Genomic DNA, 16,927 nt, shown 5'->3' with positions numbered 1-16,927 from the left:
CTGGGAAATAATGGGCGAAGGCCTTGACTCTGGTATAAAATCTTGGCTGACTCATGAACGAAGCACGTGTAAAGTAACATAGGGTAAGGATTAAACAACTGAACTGACAGTTGAGCTGTCCAAAAGCCCACCGGCAACTTGAGTTCAAATATATTGTTGGCTCAAATACAAAAACAAACAACAAAAACTAAAACAAAACTCCAAACCTCACTCTTGGGAGAAATACTATAAAATGTGGGGTCTCCAAAACTGAGTATTCACCTGACATACAAAAGTGATGCATTCTCAAGGGAAAACACAATCAACAAAGACCAATGTGGAGGTGAGCCATATGTTGGGACTAGCAGACAAGGATTTTGAAGCATGTATCATAACTATGTTCAATGATATGAAGAAAAGTATGTTTATAATGAATGAAAAGATAGGCCATCTCAGCAAATAAATAGAAAATACTTTAAAAGGAGGCAAGAATATACAATGGGGAATAGTCTCTTCAACAAATGGTGTTGGGAAAACTGGGCAGCCACACGCAAAAGAATGCAACTAGACCACTGTTTTATATTATATGCAAAAATGAACTCAAAATATACAAAATGAATTCAAAATGGATTGAAGAAAAAAATGGATTGAAGACCTAAATGTGAGACCTAAAATAATAAAACTTCTAGAAGAAAACATAGGTAGTAATCTCTTTGACATCAGCCATAGGAAGATTTTTCTTGATATATTTCCTCAGGCAAGGGAAAGCAAATTAAACTATTGGGACTATACCAAAATAAAAAGCTTCTGCACAGTGAAAGAAATTGTCAACAAAATGAAAAGGCAACCTATTGAATGGGAGAAAATATTTACCAATGACATATCTGATGAGCGGTTAATATTCAAAATGTATAAAGAACTTAACACCAAAAAACCCCAAATAATCTGATTTAAAATTGGGGGAGGACGTGAATAGACATTTTCCCTAAGAAGATCGAGACGGCCAATAGACACATGAGAAAATGCTCAACATCAGTAGTCATCAGGGAAATACAAATCAAAAACACAATGAGATGTCACCCTACACCTGTCAGAATGACTAAAATAAAAACCACAAGAAATAACAAGTGTTGGTGAGGATGTGGAGTAAAAGGAACCCTTATGCACAGTTGGTAGGAATGCAAATTGGTGCAGCCACTATGGAAAACCCTATGGAAATTCCTGAAAAAGTTAAGAACATAATTACCGTATGTATGATCCAGTAATGCCACTGCTGGGTACTTATCAAAAGAAAACAAAAACACTAATTCAAATAGATTATGTGCACCCTTATGTTTACTGCAACATTATTTACAATAATCCAAGATATGGAAGCAACCCCATCAACAGATGAATGGATAAAGAAAATATGGTATGAAAAAAATAAAGAAGATGTGGGGTATGTGTGTATATATACATACAATGCATATAATGTGTATACAATATATACATACGTATACACATATACATATAATGGAATATTACTCAACCATAACAAAAACAAAATCTTGTCATCTGCAACAACATGGATGGATCTAGAGGGTATAATGCTAAGTGAAAGAAGTCAGTCAGAGAAAGAAAAATACCATATGATTTTACTTATGTGCAATTTAAGAAACAAAACAAATGAACAAAAAAAGAAAAAAAAAAGAGACAAACAAAAAACCATATTCTTGAATATACAGAGAACAAACTGGTGGCTTCCAGAGGGGAGGGGTGAAAATAATGAAGGGGATCAAGAGTACACTTAACATGAGCGCTGAAAAATATATCAAATTGTTGAATCATTATATCATACACCTAAAACTGATATAATACTGTATGTTAATTATATTTCAATTTTTAAAAAGCATCAACTGGAAATTCTAGAACTGACAAAGCACAATACTTGAAATTAAAAAAAATGAAGCAAACTAGCTTTACTCTCTGTCTTTACAAGCTTCCCTCATAAAACAAAACACTACATCTTACAAAGTAAAGAGATATTTTACAGAGATACACAGACGACATGTGAATTAAGGCTTAGGAAAAACTGCCTTGACTATCATATTCTCTTCTCTGAAGACACCAAGGATTATTTTATTAATCTGATTTAGTTAAAATTTTTAAAGATTTAGTACCTACTAATTTTAGGACAAACACTGTCATAAAACTTAGGACCTATTATTTTCCCTCATTGTAGTTTTAAGGATTTTATAGTTCTGGTCAACCTGCAGGAAGTTGTTAACTGGCAGATATAGATATCATTTGTTAGGCCCATACAGTTTTCAAATTTGAAATTGTGGCTGATACTTTCAAAATAACAGTTTTCCCATTAAAGTGTGGATTTTGGCTCTCATTCCCACAGTAACCATTATCTAGAGCTGAGCAGTGGCCAACCTTTTTTATACGGGGTGTGTCTTTTCAGTTTGTCCATGGGCTTTTTCTGTCCATGTAGAATTGTCATTTATTTAACATCTTTGTACATAGTTAGTCTTGTAATTCTTGAATTCCTCTGGTTGGGAGTCAAAGCCCCCATCATGTAAATCTACTCTACTTTTCTAAATTTCTCTCTTGTCACATAGCCACAATATTCAACCCTGAGGCTAAAGCCATGTCAAATTATTCTCTCACTTCCAAACACAACACACACTTTCCAGTTTCTATGCTTTTATCCAAGTTCCTCACTTAAGGCCTAATCTATGAGACTTTGTAGTTCTCAGAGACAAAACACCTTCTGTGTAGCATTTATTGTATGTTACACACATTATCAAACCCAGGACCCTGGATTTAAAAAAGGGAGAAACCTTGTACTTTTGGAAGGACTATTACATACCAGGTACTATTCTAGATGTCTTCATTCAATAACCACATCAACCCTGATTACAGGGTTATAAATTACAGATTAAATTATCTGTAATTTATAGGTGCAGCAATGAAGCTCAGGAAGGTTGATTGCATGGCTAGCAGATGATTGAGCAGGAATTCAAATCTCAAGAGCCTGGTCTTTCTGTAACCATCTCTTTTAATGATTATAAAACCTGCTAAATTTTATCTACCAGACTTAATATATAAATACGAAAAGAGAGGACTGTCTACCATCAAACTCAGTATTTCACCAAGCACTGTCAGGAAATAGGAAATTTGTATATTTATGATCACATTTGATTATGCATCTTTCTTGTGCTTTGTGTCACTTTATTGACCTTATTATATCTTAGCCCATTCACACTTAACTTCTTCCACCTACTTTCCATGAGAGTGATGAAGGCTGGTATATATTCCACAGGGAAGAGAGAGGTGGGTAGTTCTCTGAAAAATGCCTTCAACATTACTGCAGCTTCTCTATGGCACATTCTGTCCCATTTAAATTTATCAGCATTAAACTTGGCATCCAATTCTTCCCGGTATTGCTGAAAATCAAGAAAAACAGTCAATATTCAAGGCGTTTTAAGCACCTGATCCCCCCTCTTTCCCTTTTGAAAACTGTCATTACATAAACTATTTTTGTAAATAGATTGAAAAGCCAGTATCTACCAAGCCTAACTTTTTCAACATAATTAAAGAACTGAAATAGCTATTTCTGAATGATTTTTTCTAAAGCCTTTTAAGAATAACGTTAATTTTGAAATAGTCTACTTATTCTACAGAACTATAAAATTCTTTACTCAGATCATAGTTTCGTTTCTGTGGTTTTGGCAGATTACCACCCATCCCCACCGGATAAATGTACTGATTTGACAAAAGCCTCCACTTCCCTTTTTTCTCGTGATTTCTTCCTTCTGCCATCCTGTCATCTACTTCTAAATTAGATTGAGAATGTAGGCCTCTCAGCTAGTTCTCATACAGAATGAAAAGTATCCCAGTAAAGGAACTCTGACCTCACGGCAACATGCAGACCAATGACATCTTCCTGGAGCAGTTATAGCAAAGTGTTATGCCAAGAGGTACACATGTCTTCCACATGTTTGCATGCTTGCCCAATCCTTCCTAAGACTTGGAACACTGCGTAAATACTTTTAAAAAATCAGTAAGCCTCCATAAGTTTTAGTTGGGTTATACAGTTCACATTATTGATTCACTTGATTATCAGTGCCACCATTCTCCAGGTTTCTTTTTCAAAGTCAAACTCATTTTCTACCACCTCCTTGAACTGCATACAGAGTTTACCTATTAATAGCAGGTAGTTGCCATAGTTCTCTAACTGACACTAACTACTCTGAAAACTCTCAGTGTCTTTGAGGCATCTGTTTTATCCTCATGAGTGGCCTAATTTTTCCAGCCTTAAGTCACACACAGTCAGAATCAGTCTGCACATCTGACCTTTCCCCACCATGCTGCAGCTCATTAACCAGCTTCTTGTCCTTGAGAAGCTCTCAATCTAATAGGAATAATAGAGCAAATCAAGGAAATCTTTTGCTGATAAATACACTTTGTAAAGCACTGAAGCATACATATAAAGTGCTTCCTAGGATAAAAGAAGTAGAGCACAGTCTGGAATCTGATGAGAGAAGGATGCGTGAGATCCATTCCCTGCCCCTAGACATCTTGCAGTTTAGTGAATGGGACTATCTTATGAACTCATGATGCTAACTCCAGTCACATATTGGACGCTATGTAGCCAGGAAAAAGAATCCAACTCTGCTCAGGCCAAGTCTTGAGTCTATGAGTAACTGTCAGGGGAAGAGGAAATAGAAGGGTACTCCAGACAGGAGAAAGTGCTCCAGCAGTGATACACATGCAAGAAAACCCACTGGGTCTGGGGAACTCAAATTAATCTAGTGTTGCTAGGGCACAGACCAGAGCCAACCCCCAGGGGACTGAACTTCATTCCATGGGCCGTGAGGCAACATGGAATGTGTCCAAGCATGAGAACAAGGTGAGATTTATTTCTTCTGACAGCCAGATGGGAAAGCGATTTGGAAGAGAGCTTGCTATCGACTGAAGAACAGATGAGAGGCAAGGAGACCAGCTACTGGGCCATGGCACTATTTCTGGAAAATCGAGGACTAACCTTGATAAGCAGCTATAAGGCAAAAAGGAGAGGTAGCATCGAGAAACGCCTGAGAGAGAAAACTTGACTGACTGCTAGCTGGGGTCACGGGGAGATGGAGGTGTTGTTAGCAGGAAGTACAGGGAAAACACCAGACGTCTTCCATCCATTGACTGGTGCCACAAAGCAAAGGGGAAACTGTTTTCAAGGAGGCAGGAAGCCCCAGCAAGAGCAGAATAAATCAAACTCATCGCCCACATCCCTCTGCTGTAGGAATTTGTCTGAAACTCAATGTGACCACCATTCTAACTCACCAGTGGATCTCTGTTGCTTAACAGGCAACATAGCTCCAGCACCAAGAGCAGGCTCTATGACCAGATTCTTTAGGTTTTTATCCCAATTCCACAACTGACAAGTTCTCAGGCCTGTCCCCCAAGTTTTTCACTGTGCAAGAGGGATATTAAAATGACTTCACAGAGATTAAATCAGACAATACAATGTAAAGCTCAGTGAGGAGAGTCCACCACACAGTAAGCTCTCAATAAATGCTGGCTGCTTCTAACATCCTCCTCCCCCTGGTCTATAATAATCTCTAGTATTATTACTATGGGAAATCCATGCCTATGTGCTTATTTGGGTAATAGTATCTCTTCATCTTGTCTGGAAGGCCAGGATCAAACAAAACTGAGAGAGAACATCCTCTCTTCCTTTTGACCATATCAAACTGAGGGACACAGGAGCAGAGCGGACATTTCCATGGTGGTCCTAAACATGACACCATACACCCAGTGTTGAATTTAGCTTGCCAAAGACAGGAAAGGAAGCATTTACAGGTTAAGGAAGTCGTGTCTTCTGTCCGATGTTAATGAGAACTCTAGGCAGGGGTCAGATGCCACATCCTTAAGTCTGCTCTGAGCAAATATATAACCTGCTTCCATTTAGGAGGTAGTTTTATAAAAATGCAAATGACCCGCCTTCAGCTTCAGAAACCAGTTCAAGAAGGGAAACCAGCAGGCCAGGTAACATAATTGTGAAACATTTAAAGCAGCCTCAGAATAACTGAAACTAGACAAAGACAAAAAAAAAAATATCCTTGCATGTCAAACAGCCTGCCTTCTTCCATAAAATGTATTCCCCAGTGTTTGGCTCAAATTTCTGTCATTTTTGGAGAAGAAAATCAGTGGAAACACCAAAGCATTAAATTGGTTCCAAATGATCAGAGGCCTCGAATACAGGAATGGGCTCCGATGCCGTGTTTCCTGTGCAGTCAAAGCTAGCAGCTTCCCCACAGGGCTGTGCCCCCGTTAGTCTCACCAGGCCTCAAAAGTACAAGATTGTTCATAATCATACATTAGTGTTAGCGTCATGCGTTTGGCACAATTGGAGGATAATTAGAATGGAGTTTTTTTTTTTAAACTATCTTTCCCCAAGCACATTCCTAGAAAAAAAATAGTCTAACAGAAGAACTTACAAAAGTGGTTTAAAGTTTGAACAAAGAAGAGAAATAAAGACCCCTTTAATATATCAAGTTACAATGTCTTTCTAACTATGATATTCCCTCATTTCTGTTTGCTGGCCCAGATTTCTCTCACACTGGTTTTCCTGGAGCTCAAACCATGAAAACATCTGGATTACATTTTCAGACTAATAAGAGATGGAATAAATAGGCTGAAACTACATAAAACCGATTAGGGGGGAAAAGGGACTTTTCCCAAAATGTGGTTCAAGAATACATGGGCCTGTAAGAACATTCTGAAGGGATTATTAGCCTAGGGTAAGCATTTTTCAGTCAAAGATTAGCTAAAGAAAAGTAACTTCTGCTATGGAGTCAAACTTCATGCACACAACAAATATTGTCTCCTTTTGATTATTTTGAGAAAAAGTTTTAAATAATCTCCATTATGTTATACACACACACACACACACACACACACACACGAGCCAGGAAGAGTCTGCAAATACCACTTCCCAATGATAAGTTTAGAAGAATGAAGTCTAATTGTGCCTAAGAAATTTGTTTCTCTGGCTTCATTTCTTCATTTTGGTTCTCTGACTCTATAGATATGACAACTTTCATCCTCTGATTCAGGGTACATATAGCCACTGTAGCAACAAGAATCTAAGACAAAAAGCAGACTCAATTCAGAAAGAATAAATCTTGAGGAAACATTAGGAATTTTCTTGCCTTTCAGCATCTAGCAATCTCCACTCCCAGGGAAGTGACAATTCTCCAAATGCCCCGGCCCTTCTGTCATTGGCAAAGTGGTGCACTGCTCAGATCTCCCTCATAAAATGAATTATCTGCATAAAATAATTGGTGATTCCTGGCACCAACTCTGCTAGCAGTTAGCACTGCTCATCTGCCTCATCCCCTTCTTTACAAGATGCTGGGGCAGTGACTGAGTGCATTGTGGAAGCTGATTCCTGGCCCCTCTGCCTGGTGAGGGGGTGCTCTGAAGGGCAGGCAGGGCCAGCATCAGCCCTGCATCTGCTGTGAGGCACAGCCTTACCAGCCTGGCTTCTTCCTTTGCACCCTTCAGAAACACTGACTCTTCTACTCCTGACTCCATCTCAGAATATGCCTTCTACAGCTTCCAATAGACACAGCTTATTTCTCAGTTTCTACTTACAAAAACATCTCATCACACTTCTAAATAAAAACCCTGAGATTTCTGATACAAATAGAATTTCCCAAGACATGTACCAAAATGAATTAATGAAGAAATGCTCTTCTACCTCTACACGTTGCAACTAAGTTAATTTTCCCCTCATCTCGAGACTTCTTTTTTCAGAGACTGATTATTTAAAACTGCTCAGGTTCTCACATCTACCAGCCAGGGAGATCCAAGGGCAGAGTGGGACTCTTCAGTGTAATGCCCCCTCTGCCCCCCCCCCCCCGGGTGAAAAAGTGGGATATCTTACTGGAAATTTATTTATTTATTTATTTATTTATTTATTTATTTATTTAAAGATTTTATTTATTTATTCATGAGAGACACACAGAGAGAGAGAGAGAGAGAGAGAGAGAGGCAGAGACACAGGCAGAGGGAGAAGCAGGCTCCATGCAGGGAACCTGATGTGGGACTCGATCCCAGGACTCCAAGATCATGCCCTGGGCCAAAGGCAGGCACCAAACCGCTGAGCCACCCAGGGATCCCCTCTAACTGGAAATTTATGAGAAAAGTTTTTCTTTTTACTGATTCTCTCCTTTATGGCACTGTGGAGTTTGCTACTACATAGAAGTAGGAAGGCAAAGTAAAAGGACTCACATTACACAGGTGGTTTTATATGTAGAAATTAACTTTACCTTATATGCAACTAGGCTTTGGAACTGCTGAGTGATTATTCTAGTGTTAACATCCATTCCTACATATTTTTATAAGGACTTTCATTAAAAAGACATCCAAAGAATGTTTCTAAGTTTAAAGCAACTGATAATGAGGAGCACCCAGGTGGCTCAATCAATTAAGCTTTGGACTCTTGATTTCAGCTCAGGTCATGAACTCAGGATCGTGAGATCGAGCCCCGCATAGGGCTCTGCGCTGGGTGTAAAGCCTACTTAAAATTCTCTCTCCCTCTCCTTTTGCCCCTCTCTTCCCGCTCTAAACAAACAAAAAAAAAGTACATAAAAAAATATGAAGTAACCGATAATGGAAATGAAGGCTCACGTAATATTGGCTTGGCAAATTCCATGACTGGGAAGAACATAGCAAACTAAAGTGTTTAACCCAGAAAACAGTGATGGAAAATTTCAACTTTTCGAAACTAAAGATAAGAAGCAGTCTTTCACGGTGAGCTGGTGTGTTCTTGCACTGTTGCTGGTTTTTTATTGTTGTTGTTTTAAAAGGATATACAACTCAGGATCACAGAACAACATTTAATCATAGGCATCCAGAACACGAGATAGGGTCAAGTGGTCCTATCAGCAGCAACAAAAAAGGACTTGATCTCTGGGACCTGTGTGAACTGGGTCTAGTTAGCCTAGATCTCCCATTAGAAAGAGAGAAAATGTTCAGTACCTTGACTTTGGCAGTACATCCTGAAAGTCGAAAAATTCCTTCAGATTCCAGGCCTGACTCCTCAACTGTCTCAAAAAACTAGAAAGCAATGATACATTATAAAAATGAATACCTCCATACAATTACAAACATCTGAAATGACAATGATGGTGACAACAATCAATAAATTACCAAGCATATGTGTACGTTCCTGGTATTTGAATGTTCACAACTGCCTCCAAGGTCAACAACAGTTTCTAATTTGCAAATGAAAGGAGACTGAGAACTGTTCTATCAATTCCCAGGATCAACCTCAAAAGTAAGGGCACTGTCTCTCAAGTTTGTGTTCTTGACCACTAGAGTACACCACCACTTGACTAAGTTAAGATCTGATTACTATGTATCTCTTTCTGCAGATGGAACAATAGGAAAAGATTCTAAATTTACTATTATTAGAACCATTTCAGCTGAGAGACTATAGGAATTCTAGAAATATGACCAAGAAGGCAGAAACTGTAAAGGTTTATATACCTCCTGAGTTCCCATGGTGGTATGATGATGATGATGATGATAATGATGACTGATGATGATGATGATGTTGTTAACGTAGTAATAACACAACCCGACATTTATTGTGCACTTATTGTGTCAGATGCCCCTTTCTCAGCACTTTTCCATGTATTAATTCATTTAATCTTCACATTAATCCTACAAGGCAGGTGCTAATCACATCCCCATCCAAATACTGAGAAGACTAAGGCATGGAGAGGGTAAGTGACTTGCCTGTGTTCACATGGTAAGGGGAGGCTCAAGTCCTCCTCTTCAAGAGGAATACTCCTCTTGAAGTCTTTAATTCCTCTTCAAGAAATGGGGGTGACTGAACTAAGGTAGTTCTTACAGGTAGGGAGATAAATGGATATTTAGGCTAAGGAAATATGTCCATAGAAAAAGACTCTCCCATAGGAGTGGAAGAATTAATACCTTAAGCTGTCTTCAATGAGGAGTACTTGATATCAAGAGTAATAATAGCTAACATGTATTGAGTTGCTAAGATGATATAAATCTAGATTTAGTTGAACTAGCATTTACCATGCACTTTCCATTTGCTAAATTCCATGCTAGGTTTTTGCAGCTACATAATAATATAAATCCAAGTGTTGAATCTCCTCAGTCTTCGATTTTTATGCATTATCTTCAAACTCCATCCTTTATAGAGAGGACAGAAGTAGTGATTCTAGTTCTAATTCAAGAAAGGAAAAGAAAATCTTCATGTCACCACTATAGGCTGGGCTCGCCTTTGCCCTTCCTCCTAGCTGGCTGTGGGCTCAAGGGTAAGGTATCTCACTCTCCTCCTTAGTAACCTCATCAGTAGAAGGGAAATGATCACACAACCTCCTCAGGCTGCGAAGTGCTGACTACCCATGCTAGGGTATAGATGGCACTTACTCAGGGAAGGAACCCTATAGATGCCCCTGTGCACACTGGCATGTCACCAGCACCCTCTGGCTCTTTGATTGCCATTCTCTATCTCCATCAGCAGCAACCAATCACCTGACTTGAGAAGTATCTCAGTCTCCGGCACTGGCAGCAAAGTTTAGGGAGTACACAGTAAAGAACCATAGCATTGTTATTGTGAATAAGGTAAGTATATGTTTTCTCAGTCAATATTTTTCTAAATTACTTAAAAACTCAATTTAAAATGCAACAAGCTTTGTGTTTAGGGGTTGGGATTTTAAATGTGCCACTGGATGTCACTGTTGAATAAATGCATACTTGAGTAAACCAGTGTAAATTGTTGGCTATAAAAAACATGACTTAAAAAAAAAAAAACATGACTTAAAATCAAATCAGCTATTGAGTGATTGAGTGATGATGGTCACAGATACTGACAAATGATAATTCAGATAATATCATTTTTAAAACCCCCTTCCACCAAACTTATTCTTTATCTAAACATATTCTATCTTCCTAGTGATACCTGAAAAACCACCAGAAAAATGGATTTTAGGCTTTATTAAGCTTTGTTAGCCAAATTCATTTGAATGATTGCACATATACATTTAAAAACACCCAACCTGTGATATAGCTAGGCAAATACCTATATAATCAGTAAATGTACAGCTGATAATTAATGGTCATCTTGTATTCTGCAGGGAATAATCAAATACAAACACAAACATGTAACACACGTAAGTAACCTTTAGAAAACACTGGAAAAAATATAACAGAAGGAAGCCATACAACAGAGCATCTGTGTTCATCACCTGATGCTTTACTGTCAGACCGTGTAATAGGCTCTAAAAGTTTGCAGCAAGGCAAACTGGTTACAAGTACTGTGGGATGCTATGGGGATGCAGGAAGAAAGCTGAAAATCACCCAGGGCCTGAGTCCTAAGAGAGCTTCAGTGTCTTTAAATATATAAGAAAATTCATTAGCAGGTTTATAACTCCAAACTGCAGGCAGGAGGCTCTAGTTTTTCCTCAGTCATTTACACTCCACTCACTTTTTGTAACACCAATGGGACCTTCACTCCAGGGTCTTTCTTTCGGTCATTGTCCAATAGAACTGTAAGTGGAACTCCAAAAATACCATTGTCTTCATTGTAAAATGGGCAAGAAAGAAAGAAAAAAGAATCAGCAAAGCACTAACTTATTCCAGTGTATCAAAGAGCTAAAATCAGAAGAAACCTGTCTTAACCACCTCGTCCTTTTACTTTCTCAGTTTTGTTTCTTTTCAGCTGGATTCCAAAGGCATCGAAAAAGGCAGTCAATTCAATCAGGGAGAGATGGCGGATTTTTTTCATATCTTCGGCAGACAGATCTCCTGCTTCAGTTAGGCCGAATCTGGTTTTCTGGACAATAAATTTCTAAAATACATATTGAAGATATTTACTTTTCACGGCAAAGGAAAATTATTATTCCCTCATTCAAATACCACCTGGACATTCTAAATCTGAATAGCAAAACATGTTGCTTATAAAAAATCTCTGAGGAGCAAGTTGCATCACAGAAAGATTATGAATGATTTCAGAACGTTTGCAGAACACTCCTGTGCTAAATTAGAAACAAAAGAGTGATCTGGAATGTACTATAACACTGTCGTCACAACCATGAAAATGTCCTTCTTCTAAGAAACATCCTGTGTTGTTAACTGATGCCCCAGGCACCACATGGAATGTACCTACCATGGGTATACATGACACGCACACAAGGCCCAATAGCTAAGTGCTCCCAGAAGAGCTTCTGACATATCTTTTCAGGGGTTTGGGGCTCTTAGTCCTTGAATCAGGTATGATCTATTCTCTTCTGCATATTCTAAAAGACTAATCTCCCCCACTGAATGTGATTGCACATTTCTGCTGAAACAGCACAGTTATTCTAACTTAAAAATCAAATTCAGATATAAAAGTCCAAGCATTTCTAAAAAAGATAAAGATATAGAAAGTACCACATCATCCTACTATCATTTCAGACAATGACATTGCTATATTCTCCATATCCACAATAGGAAACAAAAATACAATAAAATGATAACAGGGCAGCCCGGGTGGCTCAGTGGTTTAGCACCGCCTTCAGCCCAGGGCGTGATCCTGGAGTCCTGGGATTGAGTCCCACGTCAGGCTCCCTGCATGGAGCCTGCTTCTCCCTCTGCCTGTGTCTCTGCCTCTCTCTCTGTGTCTCTAATAGATGAACAAAATATTTTAAAAAAATAAAAAAATAAAATGATAACAAAACCCTTCAACAATCCAGAAATATTGTGAAGACTATAACATGTAAAGACTTTGTAAGATAGAGATTTTTCTTATATAATATCAACAAGTATGCTTTGCTCTGAAAAATCCTGGTATTGAATAAAATTGCCAAGGCAGAAAAATTCCAGTTGTTTCAATTATAAAGCTTTATACATTCTCTATAGGAGTTCCCTCAGTTAGAGCTTTCTTGAGGTTTTTAAATCATCTACTCATTCAATCATTCATTCATTTAGTCAGCAATTACTCCTGGGAGCCTCAAGTATTTTAAAAGTGAAACAACAAAATGTAGAATGTGGTTTGGGGCATATCTTATCCTATAAAAAACTTAGTTGTTTTACCTTCTTTCTGAGACCAAAACCTCACATAACAGTAATACATAGCAACAACAACAGAGATAAGAACCACAATCATTCACTGAGTAATTACCACTTGCTAAATCTCACAGAAAGTTCTTCACAGAAGGCCGACCTGCACCCCAGGTGACCCAAATCTCAGCAGGGTACAGCCGGATGAGGGAGCTGGGAGCCAGCATCCTCTCTTGGATGACTCTCTCTAAAGACTGAGAGGGATGCCCCTAAAACCAGAGTCCCATTGGATTCCCTCTTTTGCCCCAGAACACTTCTGTGCCCTCCAACATAGAGGCTGCTCAGGGGCCAAGAGAAGTTTTGGAGTTTGACATATGTAGGTTTAAATCCTGTTTCAGCCTCCTACTTGCTTTGGGGCTTTGGATCAATTACTCAGCTTCTTTGAGCCTCAGTTTTCTTAGCTGTAAAATGGGAGCAGTCACAGGGTGATTACAACAAGGATACCTAGTACAGCACTAGGTTGGTAGAAAGTACTCAGAAAGCCATACAGTTCTTGCCCTGCCCTCTTGTTCCCCTCCATCATGGGACTGTTGTCTGGGAATGGTCCAGGCTGCCTAGGCAAAGACAGCCACTTTTTATATGACTCATTCCCTTAGCCCTGAATCTGCCTGAGCCCTGCTGGTCATCATGCCTCCAGCTCTGATCAGCACATAATATTCAGGGCTCTATATCATGAACTCTTCACAAATGCATTTACTGAGCAGCCAACAGATCAGTGTAATATAGTTCTTTAGTGGGCTTTCAGGATATAATATCTTGGATATAAAGATACAGATATATAGATATATACATACACACTCTGAGGCTTTCAGGATAATGAAGTATATAGCTCTACTTGCCTATTTTGTAATAATATTATAAATTCTTGAGTCTATTTGATAAATTTTTAATGCCTGTCCTGCAAGTACTCACTTCTTATTTTAATGACTGTGACTTTTTGCAGTAGCCCCTCTGATATGTGACTTCTAGAGGCATAAGCTAGTATATAGTTAGAATCTGCATTAACCTATAAGTAAGGATATAAAGCACATGAAAGCACACATTCAGGAAATCCTGTTTCCTCTGTAAAACAGTATTAAAGTATATACCTTTAGAACTCTTCCTCAACTCAGTCCTGCCAGGTACAGCTAGGTAGGTTGTGCAATGCACAACCATGATGCCCTGGTGTTATGCAACACTGATGCCTGCCCTCTTCCTCCACACATACATATTAAAAAAAAATCCTAGTTTGTCCCACAGAAAAGTCAGAGGAAGTTATTGGGATAATCATGAAAAGTTTTACGTACAGTTAAAGCGTAGTCTTCTTTCTTAAAATCTGACTTCTTAAATTTATTTCTTTTTGGAACTTCTGTAACCATTTCTGAATAAGATACTTCAAAGGACAGCTCTTCAGTTTCTGGTACAATGTTTTTTTCCAGATAATTGTCATCTAAAAAAAAGGATATATAATATTTTATATGCCAAATCAAATCATGTACTATAAAATAAGCACAAAGTATAAGCATGTTAGAATGTTTACATCCAAGGAATAGCATTGGACTCACCCAGGCAATTTCAGTTAAGCAATAATGTGAGGTCACTGGACTTCCGTATGAATGAATTTCTATAATAACTATCCAAACAAACTTTCTATTTCATCTGATATCTTTAATCTTAGATTTTTTTCTCATGAAAGGCAATGAGGATTACTCGAGGAAAGCCCACAAATGATGTATTTCTTCTATATGTTCTTATGATATTACAGTTAAGTCCACCTAAACCCAATGTCCCTGTTCCTAGGGAAGTAGAAGCTTAAGGCAGAGGGAGAAGGAGCAAAAAACTCCCCCAGAATTCCTGCCTAAAATCACTTCTCTTGTTTTTTCTCCCAAACTGTGGGATGTTTGTCTCTTAGGATGCATTCGAATTAAATCTGGACTTCAGTGTTAGGTTTGTTCAGGTAAATTGATCCAAATTCTTATGATTTGATTTGGTTACCTGACCTAGCATGATATTCATTAATAAAGAGCCAAATGGGTGACAAGAAATGTCCCACATCAATGTTCTCCATGAGGTAGTTTGAAATTAAGATTCCTTGATCAAAAACAAATGAATCCAGAAATCATTTGAGTAATCCTAAACTCTGATTTCTGACTAAGATTTGGTTTGCCACCATTTCTCATTACTTGGAAAAACTTTTCATATGCGTTTAAAAAAACAAAACAAAACAAAAACTTGACTACAAAAAAAGAGAACTCATCTAAAGGAAAACCAAATACTGGGAGGAGGGGCAAGATGGGTAGGGTCCCCAAATTACCTGTCCCCACCAAATTACCTAGATAACCTTCAAATCATCCTGAAAATCTATGAATTCAGCCTGAGATTTAAAGAGAGAACAGCTGGAATGCTACTGAGAGAAGAGTTTGTGCTTCTATCAAGGTAGGAAGACAGGGGAAAGAGAATTAAAGAAACAAAAGGCATCCAAGGGGGAGGGGCCCCGTGAGGAGCCGGGCTAAGGCCAGGGCGAGTGTCCCCAGGACAGGAAAGCACCGGACCAGAGAAGCACGAGCTGCACCAATCTTCCCGGGCGGAAAGGGGCTTGCAGGGAGTTAGAGCAGGACCCAGGAGGGCGGGGATGCCCTCCGGCTCCCGGGGACACTAACGGACACCTGCGCCCCGGGAGAGTGCGCCGAGCTCCCTAAGGGCTGCAGCGCACACAGCTGGACCCGGAGCAGCTCGGAGGGGCTCGGGCGGCGGCTCCGCGGAGGGGGCTGCGGAGCGGGAGGAGCTCGGGGGGGCTCGGGCTGAGGCTCCGCACGAAGGGGGCTGTGCCACCGCGAGCGTGAATCCAACAGTGCAGGCTCCGGAGCACAGGGCGCCGGGACACAGCCCAGGATCCGGCCTCCCCCCGGGACAGGCAGAGGCCGGGAGGACCAAGGACAGCGAGGACGCTCCTGCCCCGAGCTGAGCAGATCAGCGGCCCCGCCCGGAGCCTCCAGGCCCTGCAGAGGAGAGCTCCGGAGGTACTGCGGGAGCTGACTCCAGGGCTCCAGAGCTGGCCCCGCCACTGCGGCTGTTCCTCCTGGGGCCTCACGGGGTAAACAACCCCCACTGAGCCCTGCACCAGGCAGGGGCACAGCAGCTCCCCCAAGTGCTAACACCTGAAAATCAGCACAACAGGCCCCTCCCCCAGAAGACCAACTAGACGGACAAGTTCCAGGGGAAGTCAACGGACTTAAAGTATACAGAATCAGAAGATACTCCCCGTGGTTTTTTTTTTTTCTTTTTGATTTCTGTTTGCTTCCCCCACCCTTTTCCCCCCTTTCTTTCTTTTTCTTCTCTTTTTTCTTTTTCTCTTTTCTTTCCTTTTTTCTCTCCTCTCTTTTTCTCCTTTTCCCAATACAACTTGTTTTTGGCCACTCTGCACTGAGCAAAATGACTAGAAGGAAAACCTCACCTCAAAAGAAAGAATCAGAAACAGTCCTCTCTCCCACAGAGCTACAAAATCTGGATTACAATTCAATGTCAGAAAGCCAATTCAGAAGCACTATTATACAGCTACTGGTGACTCTAGAAAAAAGCATAAAGGACTCAAGAGACTTCATGACTGCAGAATTTAGATCCAATCAGGCAGAAATTAAAAATCAATTGAATGGGATGCAATCCAAACTAGAAGTCCTAACGATGAGGGTTAATGAGGTGGAAGAACGAGTGAGTGACATAGAAGACAAGTTGATGGCAAAGAGGGAAACTGAGGAAAAAAGAGACAAACAATTAAAAGACCATGAAGATAGATTAAGGGAAATAAACGACAGCCTGAGGAAGAAAAACCTACGTTTAATTGGGG

The 16,927-nt window shown here is 39.7% G+C and overlaps 1 protein-coding gene across 20 annotated transcripts in view; it reads right to left on the bottom strand.

Annotated features, from left to right (window-relative positions):
* ARHGAP28 (Rho GTPase activating protein 28) overlaps positions 1–16,927 on the bottom strand; it is a 258,329-nt gene that overhangs the window by 33,473 nt on the left and 207,929 nt on the right. For all 20 annotated transcript variants that reach the window (XM_049112917.1, XM_049112916.1, XM_049112912.1 and 17 more), the window contains 5 exons: positions 14,391–14,533; positions 11,689–11,854; positions 11,492–11,583; positions 9,010–9,087; positions 3,248–3,410 (listed from right to left, as the gene is read on the bottom strand). In XM_049112917.1, coding sequence (XP_048968874.1) covers positions 3,248–3,410; positions 9,010–9,087; positions 11,492–11,583; positions 11,689–11,854; positions 14,391–14,533 — 642 coding nt within the window. The remainder of the gene's footprint in view (positions 1–3,247; positions 3,411–9,009; positions 9,088–11,491; positions 11,584–11,688; positions 11,855–14,390; positions 14,534–16,927) is intronic.

This window comes from Canis lupus, chromosome 7 (assembly GCF_003254725.2).
Source record: "Canis lupus dingo isolate Sandy chromosome 7, ASM325472v2, whole genome shotgun sequence".
In the NCBI taxonomy this organism is placed as follows: Eukaryota; Metazoa; Chordata; class Mammalia; order Carnivora; family Canidae; genus Canis; species Canis lupus.
Note: the sequence above shows the minus strand (reverse complement) of the source record. Positions and strands in the feature narration are given on the sequence as shown.